At 56.7% G+C, this 22,971-nt stretch overlaps 6 protein-coding genes across 6 annotated transcripts; 4 read left to right on the forward strand and 2 right to left on the reverse strand.

Annotated features, from left to right (window-relative positions):
- Positions 1 to 402: 402 nt before the first annotated feature.
- TRAVEDRAFT_45014 (uncharacterized protein) lies at positions 403 to 5,604 on the forward strand (the record flags this gene model as incomplete). Its single annotated transcript, XM_008036911.1, has 18 exons — positions 403 to 465; positions 515 to 640; positions 703 to 817; positions 875 to 1,118; positions 1,169 to 1,274; positions 1,332 to 1,568; positions 1,625 to 1,756; positions 1,831 to 1,852; positions 2,185 to 2,916; positions 2,968 to 3,008; positions 3,060 to 3,836; positions 3,886 to 3,981; positions 4,032 to 4,415; positions 4,473 to 4,842; positions 4,899 to 5,026; positions 5,078 to 5,193; positions 5,241 to 5,432; positions 5,508 to 5,604. 18 exons carry the CDS (start codon positions 403 to 405, stop codon positions 5,602 to 5,604), a joined length of 3,978 nt encoding a protein of 1,325 aa, XP_008035102.1.
- Positions 5,605 to 6,859: 1,255 nt separating this feature from the next.
- TRAVEDRAFT_70351 (iron permease) lies at positions 6,860 to 9,034 on the forward strand (the record flags this gene model as incomplete). The annotated part of the gene is made up of 9 exons (XM_008037666.1): positions 6,860 to 7,274; positions 7,328 to 7,470; positions 7,527 to 7,569; positions 7,625 to 7,733; positions 7,787 to 7,996; positions 8,054 to 8,100; positions 8,157 to 8,425; positions 8,481 to 8,576; positions 8,633 to 9,034. 9 exons carry the CDS (start codon positions 6,860 to 6,862, stop codon positions 8,969 to 8,971), a joined length of 1,671 nt encoding a protein of 556 aa, XP_008035857.1. The 3' UTR covers positions 8,972 to 9,034.
- A 322-nt stretch (positions 9,035 to 9,356) lies between these two features.
- Positions 9,357 to 10,232, reverse strand: TRAVEDRAFT_45017 (uncharacterized protein; the record flags this gene model as incomplete). The annotated part of the gene is made up of 1 exon (XM_008036912.1): positions 9,357 to 10,232. One exon carries the CDS (start codon positions 10,230 to 10,232, stop codon positions 9,357 to 9,359), a length of 876 nt encoding a protein of 291 aa, XP_008035103.1.
- Positions 10,233 to 10,392: 160 nt separating this feature from the next.
- On the reverse strand, positions 10,393 to 13,458 carry TRAVEDRAFT_116047 (RdRP-domain-containing protein; the record flags this gene model as incomplete). Its single annotated transcript, XM_008037667.1, has 13 exons — positions 10,393 to 10,738; positions 10,793 to 10,841; positions 10,907 to 10,993; positions 11,043 to 11,352; positions 11,418 to 11,715; positions 11,781 to 11,829; positions 11,883 to 11,942; positions 11,993 to 12,015; positions 12,063 to 12,297; positions 12,355 to 12,720; positions 12,771 to 12,909; positions 12,976 to 13,171; positions 13,235 to 13,458. The coding sequence occupies 13 exons, from the start codon at positions 13,456 to 13,458 to the stop codon at positions 10,393 to 10,395; spliced, it is 2,382 nt and encodes a 793-aa protein (XP_008035858.1).
- A 2,498-nt stretch (positions 13,459 to 15,956) lies between these two features.
- TRAVEDRAFT_144610 (alcohol oxidase) lies at positions 15,957 to 19,035 on the forward strand. Its single transcript, XM_008037668.1, has 16 exons — positions 15,957 to 16,053; positions 16,124 to 16,200; positions 16,256 to 16,292; positions 16,346 to 16,384; positions 16,436 to 16,524; positions 16,594 to 16,650; positions 16,719 to 16,913; positions 16,971 to 16,982; positions 17,035 to 17,115; positions 17,167 to 17,378; positions 17,456 to 17,573; positions 17,627 to 17,970; positions 18,026 to 18,155; positions 18,212 to 18,576; positions 18,636 to 18,714; positions 18,778 to 19,035. The coding sequence occupies exons 1-16, from the start codon at positions 16,016 to 16,018 to the stop codon at positions 18,858 to 18,860; spliced, it is 1,956 nt and encodes a 651-aa protein (XP_008035859.1). The 5' UTR covers positions 15,957 to 16,015; the 3' UTR covers positions 18,861 to 19,035.
- A 2,030-nt stretch (positions 19,036 to 21,065) lies between these two features.
- Positions 21,066 to 22,262, forward strand: TRAVEDRAFT_45020 (uncharacterized protein; the record flags this gene model as incomplete). The annotated part of the gene is made up of 2 exons (XM_008036913.1): positions 21,066 to 21,454; positions 21,506 to 22,262. 2 exons carry the CDS (start codon positions 21,066 to 21,068, stop codon positions 22,260 to 22,262), a joined length of 1,146 nt encoding a protein of 381 aa, XP_008035104.1.
- Between the last annotated feature and the right edge of the window lie 709 nt (positions 22,263 to 22,971).

The raw sequence follows: 22,971 nt of genomic DNA on the forward strand, positions 1-22,971 counted from the left end.
TTTCTGGCCATCATCGTTTCACTCTCGGTTTGAACATCCTCCGCACTGGCAGGCTCTGCCGCGCCAACCATGGACTCAGTCACAGCTGCCTTGAAGGCGGTAGACGTCGCTGTTGCAAAGAAGAAACCAAAGGAGAGAAAACGTCTTGCGGAAATAGCGGGGCATGCTTCTTCGCATCTCGTGTTACTGGTATGAAAATGTCCTATTCGAGTGGTAGATAACGACTAAACCTTTATGAAGAAATTGCAATACATCTCCCCACAAATCAGCCGTAAATTATCGAGCTTTTTTCGAGCGTCCTTGGCCGCTCTCTATGCCGGTATCGAACTTCCCGGGCTGCATCTAGCCTCAGCTATCCTTCAGTCCGTGTACCATGAAAGACTTCTTCCTACAATTGGCAATATGCAACGAGATCAACAAGACTTGTGGGAGTCTGTTTTACATGCCTTGCTTGCCGGCGTGTTGGTCAGTCCCTCCGTTGCACGGTGTAGAAGATGAAACTCACATCATGCAGGACTATCTCGATAACCATGACACCAAAGACGTGAAGGACATGATCGGAGCTGCGCTATATCCCTATTTGTGCGAAGTCTGCTTCTCTCTTTCCGCCCCGAAGACAAGCGTGGATCTGCGGTGTACTGTACGTAACATGCTACTATTAGCTCGTCCCAGAGACAACCTGACCAATAACCACGCACGCAGGCATACAATATTCTGTCAGATTCAGCTGCTTCGCATCAACCAAATCAAGAGAAATTGCGGGATAAGGACGTCCTCGGGGGAGAGCGTCTTGGTTCATGCATATGGCGGACGAAAGGTGCGGCCATTTGTGGATTGTTAGCAGAGGAAGACGTTTGACCTACGTCCCGGGCAGACTATCTCGCCATCGAAGGCCTGCTCAACCTCTTCGCCCGCGCTATACCTTCCACACACAATAGCCCCACCGGCAGGTCCAGACGGACCGCATATATCCACTCCGTCTTCAAATCTTGTGCACCCCAAGAAGCCACTGCTACGGGTGACGAGATCGTTGAACTGCTGGAGAATGTGCCTACTAGTAATTGGGACGATACTGCTATGAAGATTGTCGACGTGCTGTCGAGGGGAAGCATCTCTTGGTGAGTGATGCTATCAAGCTCTCCGAACCATTCGCTGACCGTGATGATAGCCCGCAACCGTTTGCTGTTGCGGAAGTGATCGCATGTAGCCATGTATATCAATCCGACCGGCTATATGCGGATGATAAAGGCCTCTTGGTCAACATCCTGCTCGGCGTAAGTACCTTGGCTTCGGCGCACTACCTCATCGCTCATTGCGGTTGTTGATTGCAGGAGGACCAATGCGAGTCGCTTGCGATCGCATACTCGTCCATCCAGGACATAGACGTTAGCCAATCTGCGCAAGGTGCCGCGCGGGTTACTGTCTCTGTGCGAGAGCCCCCGCGGCTCGGGAAGGATCCTATCACCGCAGAGCAAAATCCAGATACGGTTATCAATCTCGACGTCGTATTCGCCTTCATAGCCAAGGACATTCCTCGATTGGTCGACGTATTTCTGTCGAGAGGTCTGGTGAGAGACAGTCCCACTCACTCCCAGGTGACTTACTGAATGAACGGGAGGTATAGAATCACGCTATCCGCAGTATCCCGGAAGCGTCTCGATTAGCACATGTACCTAAATTGTCCCTTGCAGCAGAGCCCGCCAATCTCGAGCTTGACAGCGCTGGCAGGTTTGTAAAAGAACCCAGTCAAACCGAGGTAAACATAACTATTGTATTCCTCACGATCGCTCTGGCTGACTACCGCTCTGGCTGACTATCGCATGGTACCAGCGTATCGAGACCGTATCGCAAAGTGAGCAACCACAGATGTACCTCTTCACTGTAGACCTAACGCCTATCACGTTGCAGTATATCGAACCAACGAACCAAGCGACCCCATCATGTCACCTGGTGATGCAGCTGAATTTCGAGATATCGTCCCTGCGTCTCCTTCATCACACCAGCCAGCGACAGGTCTCTTTCCTGACAGTCCTCCACTGGTATCCGCAACGAGCCTATCTCCTGTGCTAGCTGGACTCCCTCACACAAGGCTCGCAAGCGCTGCTCACAATGCATCTGGGCGAAACCAGGCGGCTGGCGGTGGTGCTAATCTCGCTCGTGCTGAAAGTCATCTGATGCGTGCAGCAGCGTTTGGGCTCAGCGACGAGGAGCTCTCCGAGATCTCTGACTACGACAGCCCTGTACCTCGGTCCAAGGTTCTTCGGCGCTCTAGCACAAGCACCAGCCTTGTCCGCGGACGGATCTCGTTCCAACCCCTTCTTTCCACAAGCACTGGTACGAGCAGCTCCGCGACTCGTGTTGCTCGTGGTGGTGTAGGAAAAGTTGTGCTAGACTCTGACGACGACTCTCCTCCGGCGGCGCCTACTTCGCCTGCCTCCCGGCGCGCCAAAAGGAAAGCTGTCCTGATTCGCGACCCCACTCTCGAAGACTCACTACCCGCTCCTGCCAAACTTGTTCCTGCATTGCCTACTCCTATTGTGTCTGCTGCTATGCCTGAGCATGTCGCCCCCGTGCCTTCCCGTGTTCCTACTGCCATGGCCGACGCACCCGTCACTCCGTCTCTGCTACCGAGGGGTGACGTACCTATGTCTTCCAGCGGTCCTGGCAAAGTCTTGCGCTTCTCTGACATCCCTGCTCCCAATTTCAACGCTCCCTTGTCCTCTCCTGTGGTCGCTCCGAAGTCTGCCCTCAAGAGTGCTCTTGTGAAGAAGCTTGCTCCATCTCGACTCGCGAATGCTGCGTTCCTCGAACCTGCTCCCTCTGCTACTGCTGCCGAGTCTGCTCCGCCTGCATCCGCCTCTATCAAGGACCTCAAGGCTTCCGCTATCAAGGCGAGCGACATTTTGGACGATCTTGGTGAGCGGTTCTATTTGAAGGGATGTAGTCATTATCTCATGGGTTTGCTAGCTCCGCCATCGAGTTCGCCAACACCAAGTGCCAAGAAGTCTGTGAGATCGAGGCTTCGTAAGAAGGAAGAAAATGTTCATACAACTCGCAAGCCGCACAACGTCACATCCACGAAGAGAAAGTCTACCGCGCCTGCCGATAAGGAGGATCCGGAACCTCCTACACTCGATAACGACACTTCGCGTCCCACTAAGCGTCCGCGCACCGTAGCCCAGATACCGCCCCTGGTCAGCAAGGATCCTAAACCTCAGAAGGGCATCCTGGACGAACGATCCGAGTCGATTCTCCTTCGTCCTCGCGCCACCGCCGCCACTCGCGCCACCAAGAGGTATCACGCAAAGGGGGGAAGAACTTCCTCTCCTGCTGCGGCCTCCAATGCTACGCGCAAGAAGAGAGTGCCCTCTGTCGATTACGATGCTTTGCCTAGTCCTCCTCGCCCGCACGCTGCCGTCGTAAAACCCTCGTCACCCATCCCGATCCCTGAAGAAAAGCCCACTGCCAAGCCAAAACCCAAGGCTGCAGTGAAGCCGAAGGTTGACGCAAACCCCAAGAAAGAGGTGAAGGCACGCAAGGCCGACGGCCCCGCCACCACGACTAAGAAGCCTGCCGGCGCTGTACCTGCTCGAAAGACTGCTATCCGCGCACCGAAGAATGCGGAACAGGAGATGGGCGAGACGCGCGACGCGGAGGCGACGGCTCCAGCGGATGATCGCCCTTCCGTCGCTCGTAAAGTGCCAGAACCCCGCCGCCCACAGCGGGCGCAACGCAAGAAGGCTCCCGTAGCGGTGCCGGTGAATACCATTGATCGCAACGCAGATGTTGAGGATCTCTCACCTACCGACGAATACATGGATGACGCCGTAGTCCCTGTAAGTTCGTTGTTCTATCTAGTTCTCAGCATCTTGACATGGGCCGCAGCCGTTCGACTTCTCGGACTACACGGCACCACAGGTCGATTGTGATGTTCCGGAACTATCGACCCTCTCCGTGTCTAAGCAACGCCGAGGCGGTGAAGTAGGTGTAGGCATTGTATATGGAAATTCCACACTCACGCGCTTCTGCAGGTTATGATAGAGGATGCCGTCGATCCTACGCCAATCTCTGCCTCTAAGAAAATAAGCGCGACCCCGTGGGATGCGGCTTTCGAACCCGTTTCTGAGGTCGTATCTGGCCTGGATGCGCTTGGCGGTGCAGGTCCTCTGCTGGCAATCGGCGGTGAAGAAGAGCGCATGGAAATCGATGAATGTGGCTTTTCCGAACCCCAGCACCCCATGGCGGAGCCTGTGCTTGTGGTTTCAGAACCCGCTTTTAAGGCACCCCGCAGCCTCCCTGTTCGCACTGAAGGAGTGGCATCTGCAGTACCACGCCAGAAGACGCCGTCGACCATCTCGAAGAAACTTGATGTTGCACCGATCACCCATCGTCTCCCCGACTCTGCGTCGAAATCTGTAAATATGTTTCTTTCATTGAGTGGATTCGATCTGCTCACGATGGGTTCGTTCTAGGTCTCTGCCCTATCGCCCGCCGCTGTCAAGGCGGAAACCATTGATCTGACTCTCGACTCTCCTCCCAAACCTACGAAGCTCGCTCCATCTTCCGTACGCGGACGTATGCAGCCACCCACATCTGCGTCGCCCAAATCGCCAGTGACAGCGATCTCCGACGAACCAATGGCCAAGATCACTATCACAGAGAATGATGATGCCGATATCCTCGCATTCATGAAGCATCACAAAGTCCCCCTGCACAAGACTAATATCACTCCTCTGCGCGCCAGGGTCCTCACTCCCGAACACGAGGTTCCGCTCTTGCCGATCCTCGACCGTCGTGGAGGTGGAGGTGTAGCTCAACGACGCTTGGACCAGGCGTACCAGAGTTAGTTACCTGTCCGAACGTTATGAATACCGTATGGTTCTAACGGTTGGGCGCAGTGTCTCCGACAAAGCCCTCTCGCGAGCGCCGCGCCGTCTTTGGCCACGCAGATATGGGTGTTCGCAAGGACAGCCTCAGTTCCGATGACCCGCATCGTCTCATCGACGTATTGGGACAGCTGCATGACGTATGTTCTGTTCTTTTGCTAAGTGTCGCCTGCTGACCCCACCTGTCCCAGGCCGTCGTGTACAGCATCGAGAACAAATTCGAAGGTGTCCGCCACCACGCGCGCCTTGGTCGCAATGAACTTGTGCGCGACGCCGTAGCCGACCTAGTGGCCATACGGGCGGAGAGGTGATTCTGATCACAGCTTGCCTTACCCTTCACTAACTCTTCGACAGCGTTGCTCAATTCAACAATCTCGTCGACCTCGAAGCCGAGTATGCGACCTCCGGCCGTGGCCTGATCCATGGCAGCGAAGATTGGCTGAAGACGAACCGTGAGCTCAGCCGAAGCCTGGCGCAGGTGCTGGAGCAGCATGATCGGACGATGCTGTCGAAGAAGATGCCGCCCAAGCTGATCACCTCAATGCTGTGAATTTCTTGAAGAGTCCGTAGCGGTTTGCGCTGTGGTAATTCTTAACCTTGTGAACGAGATTATTGTCCTAGAAAATATGCCCGCCGCGGGAATGGAATGGACATCTTCTTGCGCTCCCCGGGATCACCCGAATGGCCGAAGGCTATAGACGCCGTCGCTACGGCGTAGTTCGAACGTTCAATTACATTGGCGGAAGCCCTGATCATCATGGACTGACCTGCACAGTGGCGGAACACTCACACAGGTGTGTACAGGTACATAAAGCTCCTGCACATATTCTCGCTATGGCCCTCTCAAATGACACGCGCTCAGTGTACCGGCTCTCGGCAGCGCCGAGCAACGCCAGGGCCGCGAAACATGGACCCACTGAAGCACAGCTTCACCACATGTCTTGGTGAGTAGCCTGCTCCTATGCTATTCGGAGCCGCTCCAATTTTGCTTTAGTACGACACAGATCCGACCAGCCGCACTCGCACCTCAGATCACTAGTGGCGCGACGGCCCCTTGATGTAAGCGATTCAGACAACTTGAACAATCGTCCAAAGGTCCCGCACATTGGCGGTGTTTGCGAGGAACCCATTCCCACTTGCTAAGCTGTTGCGGACTACCTAAGCCCTAAAATTATGAGCCATCATAGCGGTGAGTTCTCCGGGCTTGTGTGGACGTCGATCCATGACATGTCTAGGACCGTGAGGAGAGGCTGTTGGGATATCTTGGGACGCTCGCGTGTCACATAAAAGGTGAGCGCATATGAAACCAGGAAATCGATAACGTTCTCTGCTAGACGTTGAGACGTGTACTTACCTGTAGATCTGGACATCAGAACATAGGTCGTAGAATGTAGGAGACCGCCCGAGCTCCTGACCAGCGGGAAGGGAACGGCAGACTCCACCGTATCAGCGCTGTCGTTGTTATGCTATGCAGCGCGATAGGATGTTCCGGTCCGCGACTCTGCAACTCGGTGAGTACTACTCATGGATGTGGCTCATACGTTATGAAAGACTGGCGAGCCTAACAGCGCTATCAGGCTGTTCCAGATGAAAACGCCGACTGTCTGGTCGCGCGGTGCGGGCGGTCTACTGTGTTTCATTCACTGGCGCTCTGCTGTAGCAGGCGTCCAAGTTGCATACGCTGCGCTCGTGCCGGTATCACTCATCCTGTGCAAACAGATAATACCACTCGGGCTGCGTTTGAGTCCGTTCAAGCTACGTTATGTTGCTTTTAGTACTGCTTCATCATATTGACGAGCGGCGTTTCGTCTGCCCATCAGTGGGGGCGCCATTTCAGCCTAAGCTAGGCGGATGCTGACAAGCTGGGGACAAAGGCTACCGACGCCTCCGCGGCTGGGTCCCAGAAAACATGTCAGGAGTAGGATATAGCCCATAAAAGAGGGCTTGCATAGCGGGTTCCTGCATCGATGACCATGGTCGCCCCAACACTCTCAACCCTCCGACGCGAAATCGTGTCGCCACTCACCCTGAACGAGGCCTCCACCCTTTCAACCACCAGTCTTGGAGTCAACCCGGCCCCTAGGAAGGGTTCGGCCTTCTGGCTTTCCTTCCTAGCCATCTTGGTGTCTATGTTCCTCAGCGCTTTGGATCTGTCCGCCATACCCACCGCTTTACCAACGATCACCGACGACTTGAACGGAGGCGACAAGTTCATCTGGGTAGGCTCCGCATACGGCCTCGCTAGTGCCGCCGTCCTTCTGCTAGCGGGGCGTCTCGCAGACATTTTCGGACGCAAGCCCGTCATGCTTACAAGCATAGCGCTGTTCACTCTCGGCAGCGTCTTGGCGGGGATCTCAAATAGCATGGACATGTTGATCGGAGCAAGAGGCAGGTATTTTGAGTTCTTCTAATACTGCTATACTGACCCGGACAATCCGTAGTGGTCCAAGGAATGGGAGGCGGATCTATCATAACCATGGCGGAGATCATCATGGCGGACCTCGTCCCACTAGCGGAGCGTGGGGTGTATCAAGGGTTCATCGTCCTCGTATGGGCTCTCGCAGCAGGCGTGGGCCCCGTCATCGTAGGTGGTCGCGGAGGCGTACACCGCACAGTATCGCTCATGCGCCCCATAATCAGGGCGCAGTTTTGGCTCAGAAAGCTTCATGGAGATGGCTGTTTTGTCAGTGATCTCTGATGGCCCTGTTGAGCATGTCCCCGCTAACCTGTGACTACAGACCTGAACTTGCCCCTGACGGGTATTGCTTTCGCCCTCGTTTCGATCTTCCTCCGCGTGCGCTCTCCACCCGGATCCGTCCGGGAAAAACTGGCTCGGGTCGACTGGATGTGAGTACCAACACGGCCGCTCTACTTGCGCTCAGGCTGACAGGTGCCGTCAGTGGCAACATGTTGATGGCTGCGGGATCTACTCTCGCACTCCTCGGCCTCACATGGGGAGGCGTCAGCTACCCATGGGATTCGGCTCACGTCGCTGTACCTTTGGTCATCGGCCTCTTCCTCATCGGTCTCTTCGTTGTCTACGAAGTATGCATACCCGTAGAGCCGACATTCCCTCTGCAAGTCGTAGCGAACCGAACAAGCGCGTCCGCGTAAGATTACCCCACTCCAACTTGAACTTCGCGGCGAACCTAACCATATACATGCAGGTATCTCGCCACCTTCGTTCACGGGATCACAAGCATGTCTGCGATATGTGCGTTCTCGCACTACCTCCTCTTCTATGGTCGCCTCTTCTGACAAACAGCAAAGATTACCTCCCAGTCTATTTTCAGGCAAGCCTCGGCGCATCTCCGCTGCGGTCCAGCGTGCAAACCCTTCCCACGGCGCTCGTCATTGCTCCCTTCGCGCTCTTCTGCGGTATCATCGTCAAGGTTATAAATAAATACCGGGCGGTGAACGTCGTTGGATGGATTATCTCCATCATCGGGTTTGGCCTCCTTTCTCTTCTGCGCGCGGACAGCCCGACGTCGCAGTGGGTTGGTTTCCAGTTTCTGATGGCTGCCGGGTCGGGTATCGTCGTGAGTCTAATGTACTGCATCTCCGCATTCTTCTTGACAGTAACGAGCTTCGCAGTATGCGTCGACTATCTTCGCCATCTTGGCGCCTCTCCCGGTCTCCCGCAACGCCGCCGCGCTCGCGTTCTATACATTCTCTCGGACTTTTGCCCAAGTGAGTAATAGAACAGAAGTGGCACGAGCACGTATACTCATGCCTTCATCCGGCAGACCTGGGGCATCGCCATCTCCGGCACCATCCTGCAGAACCAGCTCAAAAACCGCCTCCCCGCCGCGTTCACTTCCCAGTTCCCTGCTGGGGCCGACATCTCGTATCAGGCGATCCCGCTCATCGCTAGTCTTGAGGAGCCGCTGCGGTCCGAGGTGCGCGCGGCGTTCGCGTTGAGTATGGCCGTCATCTGGAAGGTTATGGTCGGTCTGTGCGGCGTCGGGATCCTGACACTCTTCCTGCTCAAGGAAGTGCCGATGGTGAAGCACACCGACGAGACTTATGGTTTGAAAGAGACGTCCACGACGAACATCTTGCGGGATGTCGAGAAAGCTGGATGATCGTAGCAGGGAGGAGCAACAGGCAACACTAATCTCGCAGTTTAAATTATTCGTGCGCATGCGCGTACGCGAGCTCGACAACTAACGACACTACGAACGTGATATATTTCGGATGACTTGTAGCAACACTCAAACTATATTGATGTACATGGCGGATCGAGACTACAATGATAAGACATAAGCATACGCGAAGACTATGGTAAACAATGCACCGATCGAACAAAGGAAGAAAAATAACAAGAGACATGAACGTTGACGTCAAAGATACAGGGAACTCGGTACGGAACAGGGGAGGAGAAGGAGAGCGATAAACACGGTTGAACAGGCGTTCCTAACATCGACAGGCAACAAACACAAAAAAACACCCACGGGCATACTTGATCTATCAATGCATAGGTATCCAAACCTCTGGGCAGCCGTACTTGCGCTCTTTCGCCACGAAACTGCACTGCTTGCAGGTATAGTGGCGCGCCCACGCGTTGCCCCACCGCCGCCACAAATGACTTGGGCCCGCCCCGCATCGGGGCACAGCGCTCACCAAAGGCTGCTCAGGCTTCGGGTTCCGTGATACGAGGGGCCAATCTTCCGGGCCGACTTCGGGTAGGGAGGCGGCGGGAGAGGGTTCGACTACGACTTGGGCTGCCGTCGGCGGCGTGCGCGTCTCCGCAGTGCTATTGGAGACTCGGCGCGACGAGACTTGGCGCAGTCGCCCAATGGGGGTTGAAATGTCGCTCCCGGGACGCGCGGGGAGACGCCGCAGATAGGGCATGCCAGCGAGGGAACTCGGGGCGTCGGAGTTGGTCGTCCCTGCCGAGGAGCGGCGAGGAGCTTCAGGCTGAATCCGCGGGCTGTTAACTATCATCGGGCTCAGCTCCTCCACGGCGGATTCATAGTCGGACATTGATACATCGCTGTCGACCTCGCCGTCGACGTTTGCAGGGAACTCTTCCTCGGCGGCTGACTGAATCGCAGATAGTGGGCGCGCGCCCCCAGATGGAGGGTGCGAGGATCGCATACCACGGGCCTGAGAACGCGTCCGCGGCCCGGGGGGACTCGGCGGCGCATCCTCTGCAGGGGCGTCCGACTCGGTGGACGCACCCCACGACCTGCGAGCAGACACGACGACTCTCACTGGCTCCCAGTAACCGTTGGTCTTCTTCTCGTGCACTTCATATCCGCAGAGGCACAGGTACCGCCTCGCGCTTCCGTTGGCCGTGATGCCCCACTTGTGGCCTGCGGGGCTCCTAGAACAGGTGGGCATGTAATGGCCCGCGACTGGCGCTGTCGGCCTAGGATGGTCGATGACTGAGACGCAGGGAAGCTGCCGTGCCTCGGGGCATCGATTGAGGATTCTTGCGCGAGCGTCGACGTCCTCGAGAGGTTCGCTGTAGCGTTGGCGGCGGGTTCTGGTCGGCCTACGCTTATGAATAGGTACATCGTCGGCCGAGTCGTCTTCTATGTCTGTGTCGTGAGGCACTGTTGGCAATGTAGGCTGCGGGGAAGGACTCGGTGATCCGACAAGAGTCGCCTGAGAGTCTTCGCGTGCGAACGGCGAAGTCGTCGAAGTTCGCCCCTTTCTCGCACCCACGTTGCCCACGTACATGACAGGCCTGTAACTGTTGGACGCCACTATTCTCGAGGTGAGCGATGTTGTGCGCAGAGGAGCGTGTGTCGATCCTTCGCAACTCACAGGCTTTGATCTCATTAAGAAACCTTTCTCCAAGCCACGCAAAGGCCTTCTTGTTTAGACTATAGCCATAGTAGTACCTGGGCGGGATTTCCTTGAGGTCTCCTTCTAGTGTACAAACTGGTGTTACATACCACGCAGACGCCCTGATACGCTGATGGCTGAGCTCCGCGAACGAACCGCCTAGTACACATCCCCGCCGCACAGATCAATGACACGACGACTTCCGGAGGGAACGGAAGGCCGACCTCCAAAATAGAGACGTTGGTAATCCCGCTTGACTCGATCCGCCTGCCGGGGCTCTCGGTCGTTTGGGTCGTTGCTCGCGAAGTCGGCTGCGGGGAAGTAACCAATTAGCTTCAGCGACTTGAAGAAGGCTGCAACGGAAGGACCTACCGCTATCGCACTCGGCATCTAACTTGATAGCTCCGGAAAGTTCTCTGTTGAATCGTGGCAAGACCCTCTTGGCCTCGTCGAGGTACCCCTGCCATACACGAGGTTCCTCGTGCCCCAGAACGAGCGCCGGGTCACAATCCAGCGTCCTTGGTGCGGACTCGTTCACTTCAGGTACCATCGCTCGGAGGACCTGTAACGGGCTTGCAGAGCCGTCCAGGTGCATGTTCGAATAGCGCGAGCATAATTGCTTGAAGTCGTCTTGTAGCCTCCAATAGTCGTCGCCCGTCTTCATGATATCCTGGAAGACCATCGTCGCAATTACGGACTAGTAGAAATAAATATAGAAGAAAAGGGAGGACGTACCAGCGCAGCTTCGATCAGTGGTACCAGCCGCCGGGGGAACTCGGCATTGGCTAGATCTACCGTCTTATCCACCGCCTTGGTCCATTCGTTGGCCATGCGGCCGAGCAGCCGACTATACCGCAGCTGCAGGAAAGTCTCTACTGCTGCCCGGGGCATATCTGGAAGTTGACGGCCGGAAGCCGAGGTGGCGGTGTGACCAGCGGCAGACATTGACAAAGCCCGGTTGACGGGTTTCATCTCCGTCGAAGGGATCAAGGTCGGCTCCCACGCAACGAAATACATGTCGCCGTCGAGATCGCTGGCACGAGCGATATCAACGCTAGCTCGGGGGGCGACGAGGCGAGCTGAGTAGTAAGTGCTCACCCTGAAGAGATAGTGTCCGGAACGGAGCGGGGCCCTTTGCGTGGAAAGACTATGGTATGTCAGTACATATAGTCACAAGGAGGGCGACGATGAAGATGTCACCAATGCAGTTTCGATGATGCCTCAACTGTGGACGATCCACAGCGCGGAGCTTCCGTATGTCTGAGGGGCCGTGTCAGTGAGGGGCGGCTGCACAAACTGATGGATCACACCTCCTGGATGGTAAGATGGGTTCCTATCGCAACATTAGCTTCAGCATTGTGCGCTCGAAGAATACCCTACCGAGCGACTACCACATCGCGCACTAGTATTCCGCTCCGCGCTGGGAGATTGACATAGACCTCGCCTGGTGCCAGCACGCTATCTTCATCCACGACGCCGAAGACATAACATGAATCCATGATGCGGAGATTCATCTTGCGTCTCAGGCTTTCATATTGAACCTCCTGATACTTAAGAAGCCGCTGCCTCACGTAGGGCTCCGAGAGGTCGTGCTGTGCCAGTAGCATGGCGTAGACTGGATAATGTCAGATTCCAAGGGATGCTACGTGAGATATTGGCTGGTGATACGCACGACTTTGGTTCAGTCCGTCTTCAACGCCTGCATCTAACTCCCCTTTGATGTAATGCAGCGCCTTCTCCCGATCAGTCACGATGCTACCTATGATGTCTACCTGATCCTGCAACAACCTCTTGAAGACGTCAACAGGCACACCCAAGCTCAGCAGAAGGACTGTGAACTGGACATTGAGGTGTGCAGGCGCCGGCGGGAGGTTGTGGTTGTTTATCTCCAGCATGGTCGGCCCGTCCTCATACTTGTACATCGAGGGGCGATAGGCTATGAGATGTGACGAAGAAGACGTCCCACCTAGCCGCTCGAACTTCTCATCGGGATAGCGGACGAGAAGGCCTTTAATGCCTCCACGGCGCACCTGGAACACTGGATTTAAGGTTAATGGTGCCCTCATGACACAGTGGGTCCACTTGTACCTGAGGTGTCTGGAGGAAAGTTATGCTTCGTGCACAGCTTCTTGGCAAAGCTATCCCGAATCATACCGCATCCGTCGGTATAAAGGGAACCGTCAGGCGCTTTCAGATCGGGCATCTCGTGTGCTGCCTCCCGTGGCACCTGTGCACATAAGTTCATTCAGTCTCCAAACCTTCTCGGGAGCGGTGAAAGAAGCGGTCGGCATACATCAAGTGACTCCACCGTGGACGAAAAAGACAGCCCGAGACGTGCGGAATACTTGCCGTATCCGGACTTGAGGTACACGGCGCTGAGGTCTCCGAAGCTGGCTAGCAGGCGTTCGACGGTCCACCCATGACCTTCGCGGAAGAACATAAGCTTTCCGGCCTTCACCTGGGACTCCGTGAACCCAAGAAAGCGGTAGCTACACAAGAATGAAAGTTAGATGACAACGAGGCGCGAAGAAGCCCTGCCGCGTTCAACTGACCGCACGCCATTTATTTCGACACCTTCGCGCACCCAGCGTGGCAGAGTATTGCGAAGCACGCGGTCTTCTACGCTCTTGCCTATCGAAACAAGCAGAAAACGCGTCGTATCGTCGACAAGACGTGTTGCGCGAGAGGCGGGGTGCTCCTGCTGTTCAACATCACTCAAGTCGACGCCGTTGCTGCATCTTGCTGTGTAGATCGGCGCGGTTGCCTTTGTGACCATAGGCTATGATTGTGTTGTATAGGATGATGGGAGTATAGGAGCAAGAGTGCGCCAGACTGGTCAATCGAGCGTGGTTCGTCTTGATCTCGCGTAGCCGGACTTGGGCGCTCTCGACTTCGGGAATTTCCGACGTCTCCAGATACGTCTTGTAGATCGCACCACTGGGCTACCTCACAGACAGACGGCAACCATAAGCAACGAAATGGCACCCTAGAAAAGCTGCATATATACGCCAGGTTCTCAAAGGTCGTATGCCTTTGGCCTTCAAGTTAAACTGACCAAGAAGCAAAGATAGGATCAGTGTCATGATGAGCGGGTCATGCAATACGAAGGGACACCATGAGTCTCAATATCTCATGAGTCTGCGTACCCGTTGCAGCTAAATAGTATCGATGAAACTCCCTCAAGTCATTGCGGAGGCACTGCTGGCCTATGCCCCTCATGGACGTACGATTCGTAGGTTCAACGCACAACGTACATGGCACTCCTTAGCGCGGTCCACCCACCGATTGTACCTCATCAGAGTCTTGGCCATAAGATGGGCCTCGCCATGCGGATCCGAGCAAAGATTAATCTGGCACGCAGGCATTATGGAGTGGCTGTCATTGAGGAGGAACGCGTGAGCTTCCGAGAGTGCACCAGAGGTCCTGCGCTGAAGGTCGATAGTGATACCTGCAATGCCGGGAAACGAACCGCCCCCGCAGAAAGCCCCTCGAGTGCCGCGGATATCCCAGGCTGCCCTGAGCGAAGGTGGGGGCATGTGAGCCGCCTTCTCGTCACCACGCGTTCGGGGTCTCGCGATATGTTCCGGAAGCACACACTAAAAGAGGATCACGCTGCTCCCAACGGCGCCCATCCAGGGGCTTCTGGATTCGACTGTTTAGAGTTCTACCCCACAATTCAAAATGCGGGGTAAAGCTCACCGCGCGCAGCGTCGTTTGTCACGGGTTGAGCCCACCGATGCCCCAGGTGGCCTCAGTTTCCACCGACGCGATGTCACGAGTACTCGCGCGGCGGCGAGTGAAGAGAGCCTGTTCGGGTCATTCATTACAGCGTATGACCTCTTATTCGCTCAGTATGCCTACTCGCCGAGGTACAAGGCCGCAAGTAGCGTGCAGATGGCAGTGGACAAGCCGAGAGCGCGCTAGGTCAGCTGGCAGATGCTTTGGGCGCCTACGCTCCTTCGTTCATGACCACGAACACTTCGAGATGCTGCCGCTCACACAAACTTCGTCGCTCAATGCATACGAAGCTTCGAAGGTGCGAACTCTGCCGCCGCCTCATCTGCACGTTTGATTGGCTCGAATGAGAGCTCATATCAGTTCTCACAGAATTTGGTTGGCGATTGAGTTCGCAGGCCCCTTGGACCAATCGGTGGTCAGCTGCACCAGCGCGTCGCCACGCTCTTCGTATACAATTCAAGGCGACGGCCGGGAATGCTGGCCCCTGAGTGAAGAGCTATAGATAGTCGAGGTCAAGAGATCCCTTCACCTACGGCTTGACCATCTATGGTGCTCAGATGTCCATCTGGTGGGGCTTGCTCGACAAGCTGCGCACGGCAAAGCAGGGCACGAAACCAGGCGACACCAACGGGGGCCGATCTGGACCATCCCATCGGACAGGGGACTACGGCCATGCGATGTAGACACCCTGTCTCAAGGCACTGTCATGCTCCGAGAACTCCTCTGACTGCGGGGCAAAAATGCATTAGGTCGAGTTTTCGCACATTCATCCCGACCGCTGTGCTTCTGAATCTTGTATGCTAGATACCGATCACCTTCATTTGAATGCGGAAGCAGCTCAAGCCATTCCCCCAGTCATCTGCCTGTGCCTCATGATCGTCGACCAACACCACCTGGCTATTGCATCCCACTCGGCTCTTCCCAATGTGGGTTTCGGCCTTCCTCGGCGTCTCAGTCTGTCTCCACTGCCTCCATTAGCGGGCCGGGCTGTGCGCTCTCTGACGTACGACTGCGCGTACTAGGTCGGAGAGAATGCAGGATCCCGTAATACAAGACTGTCGTAAGCCGTAAGGCGGCGTGTAAGGCGGCGTAGTTGTGAGTGACAGATTCCTCGCGTTCAGTTGACGAAAACTGAAGCCCAATAGCAATCGTGGGTAGTTCTAGAAGTTTGTAGGCCGATAGAACGCCTTCGGGTACTTTCGCTATCTGGAGACAGCATTGGAGCAGCTCCGTTCGTATTGAGATGCTCGGACAGAACGGATGTCACTCGCCAAGGACGTAGCGGTGTTCTCAGGCTCTAACCTATTTGCGTTGCAAACAGGCGACTCTCGGGGGCTTTGGTCTAAACCCTCTTGAGTGCCCCGGTCCAGCTGACGTCTGTGCTTATGCGAAGATGATTGCGGTGGGAGGGCCCATGACTTCGCGAATGACCTCTTGGGAACCTCGTCGGCGCGCGAGCGATAACCGGCTCGTACGCCTCTTCGAGGAAGACATAAAAGCCCCTTGAAAGAATTGCGGGACCCCAACCTCATTCGAGGCTCCCATCTCTATTCTTACCACTGCTCACCTGCCCCCCTCTCCTGAACCAAATCAGCATGGGCCACCCAGAGGAAGTCGACGTGATCGTTGCAGGGTGTGTCTTTGTCCCTTCCTTGCACGTCTCCTGACTGGATGTCCTGACGATGTCTTGGCCACGCCTACAGAGGAGGTCCCGCCGGCTGCGTCGTCGCTGGACGTCTTGCCTATGCCGACCCGACTCTCAAGGTTATGCTCATTGAGGGTACACAACGGCGGTCGGTGCCAACAAATTGCATGCTGACCATCGCTCGTTGCAGGCGGCGCGAACAACCGCGATGACCCTTGGGTATACCGGTACGCCAAGAACGTCTTCGTGTCGCAACGCGTTATGCTGATGATGCATGTAGCCCCGGTATCTATGTCCGCAACATGCAGCGGGATGGAGTGTAAGCAATGTCCGGTATATGCGTCAGTCCGCCATGCTGACCGTACACCAGAAACGACAAGGCTACCTTTTACGAGGACTCCATGCAGTCTTCTCATCTGCGTGGCCGTCGCTCGATCGTGCCCTGCGCCAACATTCTCGGTACGCTCTTACCTCCGGGCATCCGCCCACGCCCGAATACACACGACTTACTGACATTCCGTAACGCAGGCGGTGGTAGCAGTATCAACTTCCAGATGTACACACGCGCCTCTGCCTCCGACTGGGGTAAGCGGCCTTCCTTTTCCCACCCGAGCGCAACACTGACTTCACCCCGCACTTTACCCCGCACTCAGACGACTTTAAGACCGAGGGCTGGACCGCCGAGGACCTCTTCCCGCTGATGAAGCGCGTCGAGAACTACCAGAAGCCGACCAACAACGACACACACGGATACGACGGCCCGATCGCGATCAGCAACGGCGGGCAGATCACTCCCGTCGCTCAGGACTTCCTGCGCGCGTCGCACGCTATCGGCATTCCCTACAGCGGTGAGCACCTCTTTTTTACTTCATTTCATCGCTAGACACTAAGTGTCTGTTCCGCAGACGATATCCAGGGTATGTCTGACCGCAAGCGCTAGCGATAACAGGCACCTAATTTGCCTTGCAGACCTGAAGACGAGCCACGGTGCTGAGATCTGGGCAAAGTACATCAACCGCCATACCGGCCGTCGCAGTGATGCCGCCACTGGTGAGCTACATAGCACGTTTCTTCCTGCTCTATACTGAACGCGAGGTGCAGCCTACGTGCACAGCGTCATGGACGTCCAGAACAACCTGTTCCTGCGCTGCAACGCACGTGTGTCCCGCGTCCTCTTCGACGGGAACAACAAGGCCGTCGGTGTTGCGTACGTTCCCTCGCGCAACCGCACCCACGGCGGGCAGGTCCAGGAGACCATCGTCAAGGCACGCAAGATGGTCGTACTGAGCTCCGGCACGCTCGGTACCCCTCAGGTGAGCATAAGACCGCATGCACCTTCCCCTCAAACCGTTCCTCCTCCTCCTCATGAGCTGACGATGTGCGGGCATAGATTCTCGAGCGCTCTGGTGTTGGCAACGCCGAGCTCCTCAACAAGCTCAACATCCCGGTCGTCAGCGACCTCCCCGGCGTCGGCGAGGAGTACCAGGACCACTACACTACCCTCTCCGGTATGTCTGTTGGCCGCTCAATCAAGGACGTATACTGACCCCCGAGATCCCAGTGTACCGCGTCTCCAACGAGACCCAGACACTCGACGACTTCCTCCGCGGCGTCAAGGACGTGCAGAAGGAGCTCTTCGCCGAGTGGGAGACGAGCCCGACGAAGGCGCGCCTCTCCTCGAACGCGATCGACGCGGGCTTCAAGATCCGTCCGAACGAGAAGGAGCTGAAGGAGATGGGCCCCGAGTTCAACGAGCTCTGGGACCGCTACTTCAAGGACAAGCCCGACAAGCCCGTCATGTTCGGCTCGATCGTCGCCGGCGCGTACGCCGACCACGCTCTCCTCCCGCCCGGCAAGTACGTCACCATGTTCCAGTACCTCGAGTACCCGGCGTCCCGCGGCAAGGTAAGAGTCAATCCATGTGTTGAGTGGGCGCGCGATGCTGACAAGCCTTGTGTAGATCCACGTCAAGTCGGCGAACCCGTACGTGGAGCCGTTCTTCGACAGCGGCTTCATGAACAACAAGGCCGACTTCGCGCCCATCCGCTGGAGCTACAAGGTGACGCGTGAGATTGCCCGCCGCATGGATGGTCAGTGCCCGTCCCAGCCCTTCCACCCGCTGCCGAGCTGACCCGCCTTCGCCTAGCTTTCCGCGGCGAGCTCACCTCGCACCACCCGCACTTCCACCCGGCGTCGCCCGCGGCGTGCCGCGACATCGACATCAAGACCGCGCGCGAGATCTACCCCGACGGGCTGACGGTCGGCATCCACATGGGCACGTGGCACCGCGCGTCGGAGCCGTTCGACGCGAGCAAGGTGCACGAGGACATCAAGTACACCGAGGAGGACGACAAGGCGATCGACGACTGGATCGCGGACCACGTCGAGACGACGTGGCACTCGCTTGGCACGTGTGCGATGAAGCCGCGCGAGCAGGGTGGTGTCGTCGACAAGCGCCTCAGCGTGTACGGCACGGAGAACCTCAAGTGCGTCGACCTCAGTATCTGCCCGGTAAGTCGCGGTTGTTGCGCGTGCTTGGGGACGTGTTGCTGACTGTCTGGGGCGTGTAGGACAACCTCGGCACGAACACGTACTCGTCTGCTCTCCTCGTCGGCGAGAAGGGCGCCGATCTCATCGCTGAGGAGCTCGGTGAGTGACTGGCGGTGCTTGTGTCTGCTCGAACGTGTTGCTGACGATCATGGGATGTCGTAGGCCTCAAGATCAGGGTGCCCCACGCTCCTGTTCCTCATGCGCCCGTCCCGACCGGCAAGCCCGCCGCGCCGTTGTTCCGCTGAACGCTGTCTACGGTCTTGGTCCCGCGCGAGATGTTGCGGAGTGGATTTCCTTTCTCTTCAACCGACGCTTAAGTTCGGATTTTTTCATTGTTGTAACTTTACCGCATGTATCATGGAGGCTTTCTGTGTATGTACGAATAGCAATATGACCCGTGTTTCAACGGCATCATCATCCTCTACAAGGTGTGCAGTATTTGAGGCTTAAACCTTCATAACAATCAAATACCGACGTGTAGTCGTATGTAAGATCGTGATCATGGCGTTGAACGCGTGTTTACGCGTCCGTAACGCCACGACGCGCTGGTGGCTGTAGCCCTCAGCCACCGACGCGTCGCGTCCTTCCTAAACGGGAAGGCGTGGGTACTATGACGGACACAGCTTCCTCGGGCGACGTTGCTGCTTTCCGCTTAACCCCCATCCTCGACGACCTCCGCAGCGTTGGCCATCGATCGCGACAACAGCGGCGAGGGCCGCCCCAACGGACGACTTTGACGCGATCATACATTCACGCCCCCAACCCATCGTCGACAAAGACGACGGTAGCATGTCCGTTTCCGAGCACGCTGATGCGGCCCCAGTGCGGAGGCCCTCAGTCACCTCAAGAAGGTCAAACTCGTTACCCTTCCCATCCTCAAACTCGGAGCAGCAGCTGAAGGGTGAGCGGGGAGGACTGCTTGGGTGTAGAGATCCGTCCTGACCGCCAAGCGTAGAGTCCGGCTCCTCTTCATCGGCTCTGACCAGTTCGGACAAGCTCTCCGCGCTGCCCACCCAGTCCCCTCCGGTCTTTGAGCGGCTGCGAACGCCCAGCCGCGTTGTCAGACGCAGCACTGACGCATCGAGCTCTCTGACGTCTCTCGACGGCCCTTCGACAAGCCTTCCTGCACTCCAGTCCTTTCACAGTATCACCGGTGCAGGTCCAATTCGCCTGAGCGAATCCGACTCGTCTATCGGCCGCGAAACCCCGAGGCAAAGGAATGAAAGCGAGAGATCGCTGCCTGCGTCGCTGCAGAACCTCAAACAAGGTGTGTGCGCATCTTGACCCGTTCTCCACTCAGATATTCGGTTACGCGCGTACACCATCGCGGTAGCGAGGCGTGTATGGATGCAGCTTGTCCACTCGGACCAGGGCGTCCGTAGATGCCTTATATGCTATACTCAGATACCGCTACATGGCCCAGTGGAGTACGTCATGGGCCTATGTAGCGGCATTCCCTATCTACCTACTTTCACGAATGTACTGCGCAGCATGTTTAAGTGACTATATGCGCCTGAATGATGACGCTCTCTACTGCTTTCTGTCACATTACATCATAGCAAGGACCCGAAGGTGCAGTCTGGCATATAACCAGTGCTCGAGTCCTCCACTTTTCACTACTATCACCCCGTCGTCTTCATTGCCCTTCAGTGTTCTTTGCGATATGCGCTCAAGCAGCCTCTCCGAATCATCGTCGAGCGATGATCGCTCCCATAGCCCTACCGATTCGGAGGGTACGACTTTGGGAGCGGTGCAAGAGGACGAGAGCATACACTCCTTTGTCCCCTTTCCAACCTCTCGAGTGCACGACGCATATACTCAGTGTCCTTCGACGTGCCCACCACGCTTCCGGAGTTTGTCCGGTTAGATCACTCTACTTACCCGTTTCTGAAGGTCCATGACGTACTGACCATTGCTGTCCAGCCGTATCAGGGCGACTCGCGCAACAACATAGCGACTCCGCCGTTCCCTCCCCATCCCTGCGCTCCCGCGACGGATCGACCCGAGGCCACATCTTTAGTCATTCGCAACCCGCCTCGCGACAAGGTCACAACAGGCCGCCGAGCCACAACCTATCACCCCTCGTCAATGGGAGAGAAGCCCAAACACCACAATCTCGCTCTCCTGCGCAGTCGCGAGCGGCTTCACCCTTAAGGATCTTGCAAGGGTGGAACATTCACAGGACACATACCCGGGACGAGCCCTTCATTCCTGTCGACCCCTTCCGCTCGCACATACGCTGGTTTGGGGCCCGGCGCGAGAGTTCTCCCGGGCGTACAGACGGCGCACAGGGAGAGAACGCCCCGCCGCACGATGCACGGGTGTTTAATATGCAAAGTCCATCGCGCCTCCGCTCCTACTTCGTCAACATAACCTCCCTTTTCCCCTCGAGAAAGGCAGAAGACGCAGAGAGCGAAGCGAGACGGAAGCGGCGTCCTCGATGGCACTCGATGGTCTCGGACACGACCTCCTTTTTCGTCGACTCTCTTCCGCGCCAGTTGTACCTGTGGTCCTTGCTTTGGCTTCCCGCGCTGTACTGGCACCGCGTGGCACGCGTGTTTGAAGACGCGGAGGTGAGCAAACCTGAGATCCAGAGACTGATCGACGCATGCGGGGAGTTTGCGCACGACCCATCCGTGGACACCATGATTGCGACTGGATTTGCGACGCCTACGGGCCCCAAGAGTCCGCCGTTCCCCGGGATGCCGTTCCCGGAAGAATGGACACCGCCCGTTGTATCCCCTGCACTCGCGCGGTTCAAGAACTCGTGGGAGCTTTTCGTAGACACGCTCATGCGTGAGTGGAAGACCTTCAACCTCGTCTCTGCACTCCTATGCACGTAAGTATCTTCATTTGTACTAGAGGCGCCGATCACTCAACAGATGCGCAGAACCATCCTCACGATCTTCCAGATTGAAGACGCGGCCGCGGACCCCATCACGCGCTGGTCATCTCTCATGTCCCTCGTTTTCGCACTGATGAGCCTCTCGTACGGCTGCGTCTACATCGTCCAGTTTGGCTCGATGCGCAGCATGGACCGCGCCTCGCGCTGGGCCGAGGAGGCGCAGAAGTCGCGCACCGCGATCTGGTGGAACATCTGGGTACTCCTCGCAACCCCCGCCATCTGGCTCGCATGGTCTATGATCTCATTCTGCGTCGCGATTCTCAGCTTCGTCTGGCGCACCGGCTCCATCGACGACACCGGCCCGGACACGGGCTCGCCGGTTGTCGCGCCCCTCACCGCGCGACAGGCGCTCGGCGTGCGCGTCGCGATCACCGCCGTCTTCGCGTTCGGGCTGTTCAACTTCTTCATGATCATCCGCACGTTCAGCTCGTACTCGCGCCTCGCTGTCCGCCGCGACCGCCGCGGACGCTTCCGCCGCCGCGAGGCCGACCGTGATGAGCGCGGGGAACGCGGGAGGGAGCGCGAGCGCGCCCGGACCGGTCGGCCGGGCGAGGGCACCCCGTTCAGCAAGCAGGCGTCGGACTCGATGGTTGGGCTTGGGCTGACCGGCATGGGCGAGGCGAAGGCGTCGCCCGGCCCTGCGGGGGTGATCCTGGAGAACGTCGACCTGGAGAAGGGCGAGGGGGTGTATCTGTCGGGAGACCGAGTGAGAGCACTGAGTGCGGTCTCTCCGAAGTTGTAAGAGATGATGCGTATGTTATAAGGTAAGCTTTATTCAGTTTTTCGGGCTTATAACAGTAGCTGACTGTATGATGCAGATTGTCGCCGTTGCTATGGACTGATTGCAAGTTGTTGTACGCCCCGTTCTGATGACCATACCCGTATACCCGCACCCGCTGTTTACACCGCCATGATTCTGGCATGTAGATGTAACCTGGATATGGCATGTGTTCCACCGAGCGCCGGCACCCGACCACTACCTGGTAGCCAGTCAAAATCCAGAAAATTACCGGAAATAGATCCGTCGTGGGTCCAGTTACGGGCGGTCATCACCTGTCAAATGCGTGCTGGAGTCATTCGTAGCTGGTCACTACGTGTTGGTGCAGCACGATGTCAGCAAAAACTCGCCCAGTGTCCATGAATTGCTGAACCCATATATCACATATTTTGCAGCTCATATCGGCCTTGGAAGCAGGTGCACGTAGACACGGAATGTACACGATAAAGCCATAAGAAGGTGATCAATCGAGTTGATATATAATGCATGCGAGCAGAGTGACTACAACGATACGAGCTACTCAATGGGCGCCGATGCCCAGGAGCTACCAAACTGCTCGCAAAAGCGCGCCACAGATGCCAGACGGCCTCGCCATAAACGAAGCGTGCAGGGAGAGGGGCAGTGGACGATAAGTGCTCAATGGTACATTCCCCCAACAACGACACGGCAGCGA

Source organism: Trametes versicolor (genome assembly GCF_000271585.1).
Source record: "Trametes versicolor FP-101664 SS1 unplaced genomic scaffold TRAVEscaffold_3, whole genome shotgun sequence".
Lineage (NCBI taxonomy): Eukaryota > Fungi > Basidiomycota > Agaricomycetes > Polyporales > Polyporaceae > Trametes > Trametes versicolor.

What these genes read in the sequence shown, in the direction of transcription:
- TRAVEDRAFT_144610 (XM_008037668.1), top strand. Translation starts at nt 16,016, where the DNA reads ATGGGCCACCCAGAGGAAGTCGACGTGATCGTTGCAGG. An exon ending in CGCCTCTGCCTCCGACTGGG is followed by an intron (nt 16,651 to 16,718) that starts GTAAGCGGCCTT and finishes CCCCGCACTCAG; the next exon opens with ACGACTTTAAGACCGAGGGC. An exon ending in TCTCATCGCTGAGGAGCTCG is followed by an intron (nt 18,715 to 18,777) that starts GTGAGTGACTGG and finishes GGGATGTCGTAG; the next exon opens with GCCTCAAGATCAGGGTGCCC.